General features: G+C 50.8%; 2 protein-coding genes across 5 annotated transcripts in view; one reads left to right on the top strand and one right to left on the bottom strand.

Annotated features, from left to right (window-relative positions):
* ANKRD17 (ankyrin repeat domain 17) overlaps positions 1-11,639 on the bottom strand; it is a 95,497-nt gene extending 83,858 nt beyond the window's left edge. For 2 of the 4 annotated variants that reach the window (XM_064149680.1, XM_064149681.1), the window contains exon 1: positions 11,005-11,639. In XM_064149680.1, coding sequence (XP_064005750.1) covers positions 11,005-11,376 — 372 coding nt within the window. In that variant the 5' untranslated portion in view covers positions 11,377-11,639. The remainder of the gene's footprint in view (positions 1-11,004) is intronic. The other 2 variants (XM_064149683.1, XM_064149684.1) reach the window with 1 other exon arrangement.
* A 1,061-nt stretch (positions 11,640-12,700) lies between these two features.
* LOC135178640 (albumin-like) overlaps positions 12,701-16,045 on the top strand; it is a 40,155-nt gene continuing 36,810 nt past the window's right edge. The window contains exon 1 of the mRNA XM_064149679.1: positions 12,701-12,789. Coding sequence (XP_064005749.1) covers positions 12,786-12,789 — 4 coding nt within the window. The 5' untranslated portion in view covers positions 12,701-12,785. The remainder of the gene's footprint in view (positions 12,790-16,045) is intronic.

The following is a 16,045-nucleotide window of genomic DNA, read 5'->3' as shown; positions in this document are numbered from 1 at the left end:
ATGTGGCTAAAAAAGCAGCTGGAAATTTGAGATAACCTCTGAGTAACCAGTAACACAAAGCATTAACTGCTTGGGGACAATAGAAGCAATGCTGCCCTTCCTTGGCCAGCCACATTTGAAATACTCCTGCTGATGCTGCACAAGCACTGCACAGAGGTCACCAGAAGGTGCACATGGACACCAAGACACTGACAGCAGTGTGAGGCTAACCACAGGTTAAGGAAGGCCTTTTATTTCCCTAAGTACACATTTTCAAAGACCTCAACCAAACCATTTGCTACCATTAAGGCTTTCCTCATCCACACAATTAATACTCATTCTTGAAGCACCCAGAGTTAATGACATGACAGAAGTGGCCCACACAGGCTCTGAAGCTCTATGGATAGAGGACACTTTGGAGATGTCAATTCATAGATTGGCATAGGTTGGAAGAGACTTTAAGATCATCCAGTTCCAACCCTCTGTCACAGACAGGGGCACCTTCCACTAGCCCAGGTTGCTCAAGACCTCATCCAGCCTGGCCTTGAACACCTCCAGGAAGCAATCATCCACAACCTCCCTGGACAATCTGTCCCAGTGTTTCACCATTCTCACTGTCAAGAATTTCTTCCTTATCTCCAGGCTATATATCTCATCTTCCACTTTCATTCCATTCCCCTTACTCCCTTCACTACATGTCCTTGTAAAAAATCCCTCCCCAGCTCCTCTGTAGCCCACTTCAGTAGCCCTTCAGTTACTGGAAGGCTGCTCCAAGATGTCCCTGAAGTCCTCTGTTCTGCAGGCTGAACAGCCCCAACTCTCCCAGCGTGTCCCCAGAGGGGAGGTTCTCCACCCCTCTGACCATCTTCATGGTCTCTTCTGGACTTGTTCTAGCAGCTCCCCATTCAACTTGGTCACCTAAAATGCCAGAATCATAGGATAGCTCAGGTTGGAAGGGACCTTAGAGAGCACATCATGACTTCAGAAAGCAAGAAAGCAGAATGTCTACCAAGGCAGCTACAGTTTCTGCCTCAAATGGCCTAAAAATCTAATCACTAATTCGTGGAGTTTTCTTTTTTAACTCCAAGAGGACTCATTTTTGTAACCCAAGGAACAAAGCCTCCTCACTCATCTCAGAACTGCAACATTGATTTTTTTTTGGCAGTGCCTAAATTCAATTTCCAAACCAGCTATATCCTATATGAACATAAATAGTTTTGGTTTTAAAACAGAGAGAGAGAAAATAAGCAAACAGCCATAATCCCATTTGCCTTTGAAGCTGACAGATCAAGAAATTCTCTCAGCTGTAGCTCTTCCAGAGAAAAATCATTCTCTTTAAAGCACTAAATTACCAGCTTCAGATAGGGGGTGCTTGGCTCCAGCCTGCACAGCAGTCATGTTTATGAAGACATTTCCTGGAGAAATATCTGAGGAAGTAAACAAGTTCATGCAGTGCCTCCAATACCTAACTCCACCTTCTGCAGTGCTCCTTTTACACAGGGGACTTCACAAAAATAACAGATAGCCACTGGTTTCACAGAGCAGACTAAAACCATCCTGAAGGTATAGAATCACAGAATCAACCAGGTTGAAAGCACCACAGAATCAACCAGGTTGAAAGCACCACAGAATCAACCAGGTTGAAAGCACCACAGAATCAACCAGGTTGAAAGCACCACAGAATCAACCAGGTTGAAAGCACCACCAGAATCAACCAGGTTGAAAGCACCACAGAATCAACCAGGTTGAAAGCACCACAGAATCAACCAGGTTGAAAGCACCACAGAATCAACCAGGTTGAAAGCACCACAGAATCAACCAGGTTGAAAGCACCACAGAATCAACCAGGTTGAAAGCACCACAGAATCAACCAGGTTGAAAGCACCACAGAATCAACCAGGTTGAAAGCACCACAGAATCAACCAGGTTGAAAGCACCACAGAATCAACCAGGTTGAAAGCACCACAGAATCAACCAGGTTGAAAGCACCACAGAATCAACCAGGTTGAAAGCACCACAGAATCAACCAGGCTGAAAGCACCACAGAATCAACCAGGCTGAAAGCACCACAGAATCAACCAGGCTGAAAGCACCACAGAATCAACCAGGCTGAAAGCACCATAGAATCAACCAGGTTGAAAGCACCATAGAATCAACCAGGCTGAAAGCACCACAGAATCAACCAGGTTGAAAGCACCACAGAATCAACCAGGCTGAAAGCACCACAGAATCAACCAGGTTGAAAGCAACCTCCAAGCTCATCCAGTCCAACCTAGCACCAGCCCTGGCCAATTAACCAGACCATGGCACTAAGTGCCTCAGCCAGGCTTTGTTTCAACACCTCCAGGAACAGCAACTCCACCACCTCTCTGGGCAGCCCATTCCAATGGCAAATCACTCTCTCTGGGAAGAACTTCCTCCTAAAATGTATCTGTCAGCTCTGTATCCCTGCATTCTTTGCCATGCACACAAAGAGGCCCTGAGCAACCTGGTCTAGCGGAAAGTGTCCTTGCCCATGGCATGGGGTTGGATCTAGATGATCTTCAAGGTCCCTTCCAACCCAAACCATTCAGGGAATTTATGAAGACACCACTAGAATCTTTGCTTACCACCTCAGTCAGTTAACAGGACACTGGATCTCCTAAGATATGAACTCTAATAAGGTAACTTCCTTAGCTAAGTGGACATATGTCAGTCATGATGATGCTAGTGATGATTGAAGAGTGCTTGGCAGGGAACAGTGCAGTCAGCCAAGTCATTATTCCAGTCTTCCAGACTGATCTGGCTGGAACCTAGTCTAGGAAACAATCAGGAAGGGATAGTTTTGTCTAAAGATTCTTGGAGGCAGCTACTGCAGGTTTCAGTGTTGTGGATTCACCTTCAAACAGCTCTGTCAGCCCTGTTATTTTCAGAGGTTTGGGGGAAACATCCTGTCACTCTTCCAGGCCATCTCTGATTCTATGCATCTCCATGCAAACCCTTGACAGGTTTATCACATCATACTTGCCCTATCCCTCACAATCTCACAGAACTTTAGAGGTTGGGAAGGATCTCCAGAGACCACTAAGTCCAGCCTCCCTGATAAAACCAAACGCTTGCAGCATCATCCCAGTTCAGATCTCTTCTGTAAGAGCAGGTTTGGTGCTGAGTGACCACAACACACAGGTCAGAACTGGCATTTCTGAAGTCTCATGAGGAGGTTCTTTCTAGAGATAGAAGAGAAGTCTGCACAGATCCTGTCGGGCCTAACCTGTGTTTTCCAGGCACATCACTTCAACTGATGGAAGGTTGCTACCCCAAGCTGTATGTTGCACTAACTGTACTGAGGAGGAAAAGGTCAAAATCAGCTTAGGTCTTACACGAGTTTGGGTTTTCATATTGATCAGTTTTAAGCCTTAGCTTGACAAGGCGTTGGGTCACCTCATTTTAACCAGACTGTTACCTAGAAAGGTTGGACCAGATGGTCCTTGGGGTCCCTTGCAAACTGGCATTCTGGGATTCTGTGAAAATGGCACAGGTGAAAAAACACCCAAGTAGACACAGGAGAAAAAACTCCAGCATGACCATGGCAGAATGTGAGTCTGAACTGTACATCAGGATGTGACACACCAACAAGCTGCACATTCAGCCCCATCTTTGAAGACACAAGGGGATGAAAGAAGCAGCAGTAGAGAGGATCACAGAATCATGGAATCAACCTGGTTGCAAGAGACCTCCAAGCTCATCCAGGCCAACCTAGCACCCAGCCCTGGACAGTCAACCAGACCATGGCACTGAGTGCCTCAGCCAGGCTTTGCTTCAACACCTCCAGGCATGGCGACTCCACCACCTCCCTGGGCAGCCCATTCCAATGCCAATCACTCTCTCTGACAACAACTTCCTCCTAACAGCCAGCCTAGACCTCCCCTGACACAACTTCAGACTGTGTCCCCTTCTTCTGGTGCTGCTTGCCTGGCAGAAGAGACCAACCCCACCTGGCTACAACCTTCCTTTGGGTAGCTGTAGAGAGCAATGAGCTCTGCCCTGAGCCTCCTCTTCTGCAGGCTGCATAACCCCCAGCTCCCTCAGCCTCTCCTCACAGGGCTGTGCTCCAGGCCCCTCACCAGCTTTGTTGCCCTTCTCTGGACACCTTCCAGCACCTCAACATCTCTCCTGAACTGAGGAGCCCAGAACTGGACAGAGCACTCAAGGTGTGGCCTGAGCAGTGCTGAGTACAGGGGAAGAATAACCTCCCTTGTCCTGCTGGCCACACTGTTCCTGATGCAGGCCAGGATGCCATTGGCTCTCTTGGCCACCTGGACACACTGCTGCCTCATCTTCAGCCTACTATCTATCAGCACCTCCAGGTCCCTTTCTTCCTGCATGCTCTCCAGTCATTCTATCCCCAGCCTGTAGTGCTGCTTGGGGTTGTTGTGGCCAAAGTGTAGAAGCCTGCACTTGGCCTAGTTAAATCTCATCCCAGGATGACCAGTACTGATGCTACTGATGTAGCATCCTGGCTCTTCAGCAGCCTTGTAGAATCCAAAGGTCTCACTCCAGGACTCTAATTAAGACAGTTGGGATTTTAAAATCAAAAGCAGCTATAAAATAAACTCCACAGCTTAACACCTCAACCGTTAAAGCCTTAGGCAATTCAAGCATTACAACCACGTGCCTGTGACACTTGAAATCACACCAGCACACCCAACCTTTTAGCTTCAGATACAAGGTGCTAAGCTGAAGAAGGTAAGAGTAGCTTCTTCTGCATCAAGAGGCCTGGTGGTGCTCTGGCTTTTCATCTACCTCATCCTACTACTTTAGAGACATTGCTGATGCAATGGCAGCTGAAAAAAAAAAGGTACATTTATTTACAGCAGCTGTGAGGTCAAATAAAAACAACAATGCTGAAGAAATGCCAAAACAACTTAAAAATCATCCTTAGCATAGCAGAGTGCTTTCAGGTACAGCTCACACCACTGAGGGTTATGGTAATAATGTTAATTTGTAGGTCATGTTAGAATCCAAAAACCACACCAGGCAGAAATAACAAAAGAAAGAAGAGAAACACAGGCAAATCCAAGCCTGATCTATACCTGCTCCCATCAAGAGGGACCTAGACAAGCTGGAGAGGTGGGCACAAGCCAACCTCAGGAGGTTCAACAAGACCAGGTGCAAGGTCCTGCACCTGGGTCGAGGCAATGCCAAGCACAAAACCAGGCTGGGCAGTGAGTGGCTGGAGAGCAGCCCTGAGGAGAAGGACTTGGGGGTGTTGCTGGACAAGAAGCTCAACATCAGCCAGCAGTGTGCACTTGCAGCCCAGAAAGCCAACCAGAGCCTGGGCTGCATCAGAAGTGTGGCCAGCAGGGTGGGGGAGGTGATTCTTCCTCTCTGCTCTGGTGAGACCCCACCTGGAGTACTGCATCCAGGTCTGGAGCCCCCATTACAGGATATGGAGATGCTGGAGTGTGTCCAGAGCAGGGCCAGGAGGATGCTGAGAGGCTGCAGCAGCTCTGCTGTGAGCACAGCCTGAAAGAGTTGGGGCTGTGCAGGCTGGAGCAGAGGAGGCTCCCAGGTGACCTTCTTGTGGCCTTCCAGGATCTGAAGGGGACTACACAAAAGCTGGGGAGGGACTTTTTAGGCTCTGAGGGAGTGCCAGGACTGGGGGGAATGGAGCAAAGCTGGAGGTGGGGAGGTTCAGGCTGGCTGTGAGGAGGAAGTTTTTGAGCATGAGAGTGGTGAGAGGCTGGAATGGGTTGCCCAGGGAAGCAGTTGAGGGCTCATCCCTAGAGGTGTTTAAGGCCAGGCTGGATGAGGCTCTGGCCAGAGGGTAGGGTGTCCCTGGTCATGGCAGGATGGTTGGAACTAGATGATCCTTGTGGTCCCTTCCAACCCTGACTGAGCCTATGATTCTAAAACTCAACTCACAAACTCCTCAAATGGAGATGATATTAGGAAAAACAATTACCAACTTCGCTGCCAGCAGCAAACATCCTTCTAAGAGCTGAAGTAGGCTTGCAAAGAGTTTTCTTAACCAACATTTTAATTGTTTAATAAGTTCTAACAAACTCTGGACGTTAGATTTTTTCAGCAGCAGCTTGCTCCTTGCTCATTTTTGCACTCACTATTCATTGAAGCCAAATGCCTCACAAAATCATGACATGCAAGAAGATTTTCAAGAACTCTGCAGGTACCTGGGTTTGATCAGAACTGTTAAATCATATTTTCCCTAAAAAAGAGCAAACAACAATAATATCCCTAAGATTCACCTGATATGGCAGCTTTCATTCAACTAACCTGTTACCTCTTCTTTCTTCTTTGGTTTATGTCCTGAAAATCTTCTAACTAGTTCAGAAATGAGACCTTTGACTTGACCTAAGACACAAGTTAGAATGGTTTTCTTCATGTTAGTTCCACGTACTGGTTAACAATAAACCATGCTAAAGAGGAGGGTGTACAAAGCCTCACTCAAAAGCAAAAGCACCCTCCCATGAGGGGATGCTGTGAATAATTAGCCCAGGAATTTAGCTGCCTTCAGCAACACTCCTGACACAATTCTGATTGAGATCTGAGGTGCACCTTCATCTCGTGCTCAAATATCCAACCTGTCAACCCATCAAGTATTCCATGTGTGCCTCTACCCCTGATTTCTGCCTGAATTCACACTCCTTGTGAGTCATCACCTGATCAAAGTGGCCCTACAGCCCTACACAGCTCCTCAGACGGCTTCAGAGACTACCCCTATGAAACCTTCACAGCAGCTCAGGCCAGAATTCCAGCAGCAAGCACCCAAGCTGACCCCTCCCCCACAGTGTGCAACTTCACTGTTATTTGTCTCATACCTTAAGATTCCCCTTCCTGTGTTTTGAAGAGAATTGCTTTGTCTTGATTAGGGAGAAGGCAATTTGCCATTTTCAGACAAAACTGGGGCACATAACCTAGAATCCTGAGGGGTTTGGCAAGCAACAATTTACTGCCGTTTCAAACAGTACTCTCACAGGTTGCCATGGACGTTGTGGTAGATGCTCATCAAGCTGCTGGTATGAAATTTCAATTTAACTTCTCCCAAAGCTCTGTCCTATGCATGTGCTTTCTAATGGGGTTTAGAAACAGGCTGAAATGAAAACATTTGATTAACACTTTTTATTCTATTCCATCAGCTCGGCAATAACTGAGCCAAACAATGTCCTTCCACTCCTGGGGGCTTGGTGATTTAGTATCTGCCAGGATTCCCATTATAGCTCCTTGGACTTGTTGCTGCTGTACTCCTGTCTCCTTAGCAGTCAAATCTAGAAGTGCTTCGTTTCAGAGATTAGAGAAGTCTTAATGTACTAAGCACGAGAAGGGCAAAAAATAGCCTAAGACAAACTGTCTTAAGTTTACAGAGATAATGAAGCAGACAGAGAGGAGGGAACAGCATCTTCTGCAGTGTTTCCACAAGGGTTTCCATTTACAGCAAACCCATACTCTTCAATTGCTTTGTGTTTTCTCATTTTATATGCCTTCCAGACTGCCCCCGGTCAGAAGACCTCAATCCAACTGCTGTGAAAGCCACACAAGCTCTGCACAGCTCAAGCCTGATCTAAAAATAAAATTAACCTCCAAATAAAAATCCCACAGCAGAAGAAAAAAAAAAACCAACATTTTTTTTTTCTCCCTTAAGACTTCTGAAACCCAAAAGTTAACCATCAGGTTGCTTTCAGACAAGGAAACCTCCTTTTTGCTGAGAACACTCAAATCTCATTTTCTCCTCAGGAGCTGCTGGGAACCACTTCGAAATTAAATCCTCTGCTCCATTCAGCAGCCATCCTCATGGTCAGGTTCCTAAAAACCTGTGATTTCAGCTGTGCCTGTTCTACAGCATTTCATCCTCAAGGCAGTGGGAGAAAGCCTAGACCAGTTTTTGTTTGCAAGCCCCCTGAATAACCAAGACAAAGAATCGTTCTAGGTGAAGCTGAAGCGTGACAAAATGTATGCCATCCTGAACTTCATGACCACAGCGTTATTAATTCATTTATCACTCACCCCTGCTTAATATTTAATCTCAGACCACCTAGGCTGGGAAAGCCTTCATAAATAAAACAAAGATGTCAAGGGAAGCTTCTAGATGCCAAACTGCATTCCCAGCTATTGGTATCTACAGCACATAGCATTCTTTTTCTCTCCCCCCACCTCAAAAAAAGAGAAGTCTTCTGCTGCTGCCTCATGATAATTTAATAATCATTTGGGGGTTTTCTTCCTCCCTCAAAGCATATTAAGTAGGTAGCTATGGCAATGCAAGGCACAGCATGGGAGCCAAGGCTCGCCTTACCTAAGCCTACACACAAACCTTGGTTGCCTCTGCCTTTCCCACCACACTCTGTGCACTCTACCATTTGAAAGCTCTCAGTGAGGAGCCATATGGAAGCATGGCTACAGACCACAAAAATCAATCTGCCTGCGATTTTGCCAATAAATCTCACTCCACACAATTTCTGTTCAAAGTTGCCACCGCACGCAACTCATCTCAGCGCTTAATCAATACAGCTGCTAAGTCATTAAAGGGCCTTCTGCCTTTGTCACACAGCAGCACTCCACCGACTCTGTTCATAGAATCAGAGAATCAATCAGGTTGGAAGAGACCTCCAAGATCATCCAGGCCAACCTAGCACCTAGACCTAGCTAATCAACTAGATCATGGCACTAAGTGCCTCAGCCAGGCTTTGCTTCAACACCTCCAGGCACAGCAACTCCACCACCTCCCTGGGCAGCCCATTCCAATGCCAATCACTCTCTCTGACAACAACTTCCTCAGAACATCCAGCCTAGAACTCCCCTGCCACAACTTCAGACTCTGTCCCCTTCTTCTGTTGCTGCTTGCCTGGCAGAAGAGACCAACCCCACCTGGCTACAATGTCCCTTCAGGTAGCTGTAGACAGCAACGAGATCACCCCAGAGCCTCCTCTTCTGCAGGCTGCACACCCCCAGCTCCCTCAGCCTCTCCTCATAGGGTTTGTGTTCCAGGCCCCTCACCAGCTTTGTCGCCCTTCTCTGGACACCTTCCAGCACCTCAACATCTCTCTTGAATTGAGGAGCCCAGAACTGGACACAGCACTCAAGGTGTGGCCTGACCAGTGTTGAGTACAGGGGAAGAATAACCTCCCTTGAGGGAGCTGGGGTTGTGTAGCCTAGAGAAGAGGAGGCACAGGGGTGACCTCACTGCTGTCTACTACTACCTGAAGGGACATTGTAGCCAGATAGGGGGTGGCCTCTTCTCCCAGGCAACCAGCAGTAGAACAAGGGGACACAGTCTCAAGTTATGCTGGGGAAAGTATAGGCTGGATGTTAGGAGGAAGTTCTTTACAGAGAAAGTGATTGGCATTGGAATGGGCTGCCCAGGGAGGTGGTGGAGGCACCGTCCCTGGAGATCTTCAAGAAAAGCCTGGATGAGGCACTCAGTGCCATGGTCTGGTTGACTGGATAGGGCTGGGTGATAGGTTGGACTGGATGATCTTGGAGGTCTCTTCCAACCTGGTTGATTCTGTGATTCTATGATGCAGGCCAGGATGCCACTGGCTCTCTTGGCCACCTGGGCACACTGCTGCCTCATCTTCAGCCTACTATCTATCAGTACCCCCAGGTCCCTTTCTTCCTGGCTGCTCTCCAGCCACTCTGTCCCCAGCCTGTAGTGCTGCTTGGGACTTAGACAGCCCACCAAGAATCATCAGCACTTCATGCAACCAGGGATGCCCAGCCTACAAGTTTTACCCCTCAAAGCCTTCTACAAGCACTCCAGGAACAAACTATCAGGCATAATTACTTGTTAACTCAGGCGTATCTGTGTGCAAAGGAGCTGGACAAAATGTTTCTTGTATCAGCTTCTGAAGAAAGAGAAGGCTTCTTAACCGTGGAAAAACCTATCACCATCTCAGCCCAGCCCTTCCTCAGATGTATCAGGCTCTTCCTTCCCTTTCTTCCTGCTCGTTTTAGTTTTGAACTCAAATGTAGATATACCACTTAAAAGCCAGACTGCTTAAAAACTCAGTTCAGAGAACAGCTTGCAAACGTGGGCCTTTTTTGGGGGACACCACGGGAAAAGAAGCTCAAAGCAGAAGTGAACGTTCAGCTTAGCTCCAAGAATGAAAACCACTCATCAGAGCAGCTCTGTGGGGCTAAGGTATGCAAATAAGAAAGGGGCTTCAAGTCCATCTGGGGTTTTTGCCAGCAACAACTACCCGAGAAGCCTCACGTAACACCAGAGCAGGTGAAAAATGTTTCCTTGTGCCTCCTTCTGCATCGCAGGACGGGATGAGAGAGGAGTACCCCAGGCTCTAGGACAGTCACCACTTCGGTTGCACCCTCAGCTCCTTCTCAAGACCACCCATTCCCATGGCTAGGAAGCTCCTTACCAAGGCACCCACAGCTTGGGCCTATTTCCACGGCCTCAGCCCCGGCGTAGCAGCAGCATTCCCACCCTTACGTTCTCCTGCTCCCGGTTTTCACCCGAATTCCATGTCTAGACACAAAACGCGGTGCCGAGGGGCACCTGTAACGTTTCCTGTGTCTTTGCCTTGAGCAGCCCCACGCAACCCACGCGTGCCCAGCAGCAGAGGAAGGCCGGTGCCGGCTGAGCTGCCCACAGGGAGCTGGCGGCCCGCGGGGCGACCCCCGGAGCCCCTCCATACCGCTCCCAGCGGGCCCCGCCGGTATCCACCTGTAAACCCCCCCCCCCAGCCCCGGGAACCGGGCGGGAGGGAGCACTAATGGCCGCTCCCGCCGCCTTTACCGAGGCGGGAGGTGCTGGGGGTGCCGCCGGGAAGGCCCAGTTAGGCCGCGGCCGCTCGGTCCGGTCCCGCCCCGCCACGAGGCCGGCCCCGGTCGGCGCGGTGCTGCCCCCTTCCTGCCTCTACGGCAGGGCCCCGCGGGAGGCGGGAGCAGGCAGCAATTATGAAACCGGATCAGTAGGGCAACCCCCGGGGCCTCCCCACCGCCACCGGGGCCTTCCCTCCGCGCCTATCGCCCCCTCCACAGTCCCCGCAGGCTCCCTGCCGGAACCTGTCTCCTCACTACCTCAGAGACCTCTTCTTCTTCCTCCTCTTCCTCATCTTCCTCCTCCTCCTCCTCCTCGCTGCCGTTGTTGCTGCTCTCGCTGCCGCCGCCGCCGCTCTCGCTGCTGCTGGCCGGCCGGCCTGCCCGCCCGCTCCGCTTCGCCTTGCCCGGTGCCTTCTTCTTCAGCAGGAGGTCGCACACTCGCACCAGCCCCCGCGGCCCCGTTGCCGCCGCCGCCCCGGGTGGGCACGACGGCGGCGAGCTGCCAGCGCCGCCGTTCTGCTCCTCAGGGGGACCGGGCCCCGCCGTGGCGCTCCCGGCGTCGCCGCCGTCACCGCCTCCCTCAGCCGCCGCCGCTACCGCCGCCGCCGCCGCGCTGGCCGCTTTCTCCATGACCGCCGATCCGCCTCGCTCAGCACCGGCTCCCGGTGAGGAAAGAGGAGGAGGTAGCCGGGGCCGCCGCTGTCTCGGTCACCTCTAACGCCGGCGCCGCGCTACCTCTCGCGATATTTGTCGTTGTTGCCGCCGCCTTCAGCAGCGGCAGCAGTCAACGGCGGACACCGCTCCCGCCGCCTCAATCGCCGTCGCCCCACGTTCTCCCCTGATGCCGCCGCCCGGCCTCGCCTCTGCTCGGCCCCGCGCCGCTCTCGCCCGCCCCTCCCCGCGCCCGCTCCGTCGCGGCGCCCTCCCGGCGGCGGCCCCTTCCCTGCGTGCCCTGCTCGCCGCGCCGGAAGCGCCCGCACGTCATCACCCGCCGCGGCGGCGCCCCGGGCCGCTTCCCGCCTCGGCGGCAGTGGCGGCCGCGCCTCGGCCCCGCACCGCTGGGCTGCCGCCGAATCGAAAGAGCCAGGGACTCGCCCGGCCCCTTCGCGGCTGGGCCGTGCCACCGCCTGACCCAGGGGAGGGGGCGGCTTGGCAGCGCGGCCTCGGCCGGGGGTCGGCCGCGCCTGTGGCCGTGCCTGGCGTTGAACGGTGAGACTGGGCCCCGCCGAGCGCCGCTCGTGGTGGAGCAGCTCTGCCCGTGCGGCCTGGGGGGGTGTGTGAGTGGGTGCCATGGCAAGGGAGCCTCTCAGCAAACAGCAGAGGCTACACAGAGGGCCTGGGCTTGCCAGCATCGTGAAAGCACAAAATCCACGTTCCTGCTGCGTGCTCCCCTCAGCCTCTTCTCCACACTGAATCACCTCAAGTCCTTCAGCTGCTCATCACCAGGCCTGTTCTCCAGACCCTTCAGCAGCTTGGTTGCCCTTTTCACACAGTATCACAGTATCATCAGGGTTGGAAGAGACCTCACAGATCATCAAGTCCAACCCTTTACCACAGAGCTCAAGGCTAGACCATGGCACCAAGTGCCACGTCCAATCCTGCCTTGAACAGCCCCAGGGACGGCGACTCCACCACCTCCATGGGCATGCTTGAGCCACTCTGTGTCCTTGGAGTGAAGGGCAGAGAACATCCTCAAAGAGCTGATGCTCATCGTCCAAACAAAAGTGCACCACTTGCCAATAAGTCTCCACGTTCTGTGCAGCACCTACCTCTTGTTACAAGCCTTTAGGTGCTCTTTGGGGCTGCATTAGTGGTAATGGCACCACTAGAAGGTTCCATGCAGCTGTAATCGTAGATCTTAAGCTCTGATCTTCAGGCCTGAGGTCAAAACTGAATACCACCTTTAGGAAATAACCTCCAGGTGACAGTTTGATGTGATCCCGAAGGAATAAACTGAATTTTCCAGCCAGCTGCCTACCACTTCCTGCTTTGCCTGCACAGAGATCTCAAGCAAACCAGCACAAGACGTGGGGCAGCAGATGAGTGAGAATAATGCTTTTTGTCCTGTGGCAAACAGTGATTTTTACTGATCTTATGTTAAGATGCAAGGACAAAGTGCAGGGTTCTGCACTTTGGCCACAACAACCCCAAGCAGCGCTACAGGTTGGGGACTGAGTGGCTGAGAGCAGCCAGGCAGAGAGGGACCTGGGGGTGCTGGTAGAGAGTAGGCTGAAGATGAGGCAGCAGTGTGCCCAGGTGGCCAAGAGAGCCAATGGCATCCTGGCCTGCATCAGGAGCAGTGTGGGCAGCAGGACAAGGGAGGTTATTCTGCCCCTTGGACTCAGCACTGCTCAGGCCACACTTTGAGTGCTGTGTCCAGTTCTGGGCTCCTCAATTCAAGAGAGATGTTGAGGTGCTGGAAGGTGTCCAGAGAAGGGCGCCAAAGCTGGTGAGGGGCCTGGAGCAGAGCCCTGTGAGGAGAGGCTGAGGGAGCTGGGGGTGTGCAGCCTGCAGCAGAGGAGGCTCAGGGCAGAGCTCATTGCTGTCTGCAACTCCCTGAAGGGAGGCTGTAGCCAGGTGGGGTTGGGCTCTGCTGCCAGGCAAGCAGCAACAGAAGAAGGGGACAGAGTCTCAAGTTGTGTCAGGGGAGGTCTAGGCTGGATGTTAGGAGGAAGTTGTTGTCAGAGAGAGTGATTGGCATTGGAATGGGCTGCCCAGGGAGGTGGTGGAGTTGCTGTGCCTGGAGGTGTTGAAACCAAGCCTGGCTGGGGCACTTAGTGCCATGGTCTGGTTGCTTGGCCAGGGCTGGGTGCTAGGTTGGCCTGGCTGAGCTTGGAGGTCTCTTGCAACCTGGTTGATTCTATGACAAATTAAGTGTTATTAGTGGAGGTACAATAACTTAGAATAGAATCACTTTGGTTGGAAAAGGCTTGTAGGATCATCAGGTCCAACCACTCTCTTAACTCTTGCAAGGCTAGTGCTAAACCATGTCCCTCACCACCATGTCTGTGTCTGTGACATGCTTCCAGCATCGGAATTCAACCACCACCCTGGGCAGCCTGTTCCAGTGTTCCAGAATTCATTCAGTCATAGAATCACATAGATAATCTCAGCCTTGCCACCCGAAGAGCCCTGGGGGTGTAATGATGTCACTTTTCAAGTGATAAGCCTTGGAAAACTGAGCCTGGGCTTCATGATTGGGCGCAAGGGATGACCGACTCCTTTAAACAAAACATGCCTTCGATTTCTGTGGCTGTAGGAGCAGCCTGGCAGAGGAACAGATTGTCCAAGTGCACCAAATCCACCCCCCCTGGATTCAGGAAGGGCGGTTGCAGGACTGGATTTTACCCTTTGAGCTGTTAGCAAGGAGTTGTCCTCTCCATCCCTTCCTGGTACAGCGTAAGGTTGGGAAATTACGTGGAAGGGTTGGTCTGCCCCCAAGCTGATCTGTGCCAAGCAGGGCTGCAGCAGTGATCCCTTCAACCAGGTTCAAATCCTGCGTCTTGATTCTGGGCTACAACACTTGCACACTGCTTCAAAGCCTCTGTTTCAGCTGTGAGGCTTAGAAAAAGGTATTTGGAGCCCAGTTTCTGCCTGATGGTGTTTTTTATCACTTCATTGTGTTCTCAAGCCTGGAATCAGCTGGAGGAGTTACAAAGCACCACATTGTTGGCACAGGCAGCATGGCCTATCTGAGGCTATTTGTTCTGTTTCTTTTATGGTGGTGACCTCTGTTCTGATCAAAGAGTTGTGCTTTCTAATCTTGCAGGGTAAAGCAAGGTGTTTCCCTCTGTTTTGGTACAGTCTATGCCTCCTCTCCCTATCACACTTGAGCCCCCCTGTGAGTACAGCAGCAATAAGGCACTTTTGGTCTTCTGAGCAGCTTGGGGTTGGATGTGTTTGGGTTCACCTAACTAAAATCATCTACAAGTCCTGTGGTAGTTTGAAGGAGAGGACACCTTGGGAAGGTGTGAATTTTCTCCTGGGTGCATAACACTGCTGTATGTTCAGAACCTCCCTACAAAAAACAACCCACTCTTGTCAGAATGATCAGGACAGGCTCATAATGAAAGAACAAATCATTAAGGTAATTCTTTCCTGTGTCCCACTTTGCTTAGAGGTGAATGACCCAAAGGTGTATTTCCTGTTCACAGGGCTCTGAGGTAATGGATTACAGAACAAAGGAAGTCACTTTGGGCCTTCATCAGAGAAATAATACCTAAAAAATAGGGAGGTTGTATTAATTTCTGACATCTGGGTTTGTTACTAGCATAAAGCTGCAGGAAATCTTGAAACAAAGGATAATCCTTCATTATCCCTTTGAGCTGTGACTTCTGCTTCAGCAGAAGGTGGGGAAGCTGGTGAAAGGTCTGGTGAGGAGCAGCTGAGGGACCTGGGCTTGTGTAGACTGGAGAAGAGAAGGCTGAAGGGAGACCTCATTGCTCTCTACAGCTCTCTGAAAAGAGGTTGCACTGAGGTGGGGTTGGTCTCTCCTTCCTCATAGAAGGTGACAGGAGGAGAGGAAATGGCCTGAAATTTTGTTGGGACAGAGTAAGGTTGGAGATGAGGAAAGATTTCTTTGCTGCAGGAGTGGTCAGGGATTGGCACAGGCTGCCTGGGGAGGTGGTGGAGTCCCCTATCCATCCCTGCAGGGGTTCAAGAAACTTGTGGCCATGGGACTTCAGGATGTGGCTTGGTGGCTGTGGTTTCTTTCTGATCCTCTTCAAATGCTGCAGAAGATAAAAGTAAAATAAACCCAGGACAAACTGGAAAAGAAAGAGGAGAAACTCAACACTGGGAATGAGACCTCTGAAGCCAAACCCACTTGTACTTGAATACCAAAATTTACTTGTCAAAGTTTTTGAGGTTTAGGACTGACATTTAAGGTGGGATCCCCTGAGGGCTACACAGGGATCAGCAAGGAGGTTAAACATTTGTGACTTTTGATGTTTTGCTCCAGTCTTGCCACCCCACAATGATAATTCCTATAGGAACCACTTTGTAAGTAAGCAATTGAGTAGTTCTGAAATTAATCCTTGAAATTACTCCTCTCTGTGCTCAGCTGCTGAGGGAACTTGGGACTGAGGGCACTTCAGACAGGCAGCCTTCTGAGCAGCACAAGGTTCAAGTTCTTGTTTTCTATCTTCATATAAAGTCTGCCTAGAAAATATTGATACAACCAGGGGAATCATAGAATCAACCAGGTTGGAAGAGACCTCCAAGCTCATCCAGTCCAACCTAGCACTCAGCCCTATCCAATCAACCAGACCATGGCACTAAGTGCCCCATCCAGTCTTTT

Source organism: Pogoniulus pusillus, chromosome 10 (assembly GCF_015220805.1).
Source record: "Pogoniulus pusillus isolate bPogPus1 chromosome 10, bPogPus1.pri, whole genome shotgun sequence".
In the NCBI taxonomy this organism is placed as follows: domain Eukaryota; kingdom Metazoa; phylum Chordata; class Aves; order Piciformes; family Lybiidae; genus Pogoniulus; species Pogoniulus pusillus.
This window is presented reverse-complemented; position numbering and strand designations above follow the sequence as displayed.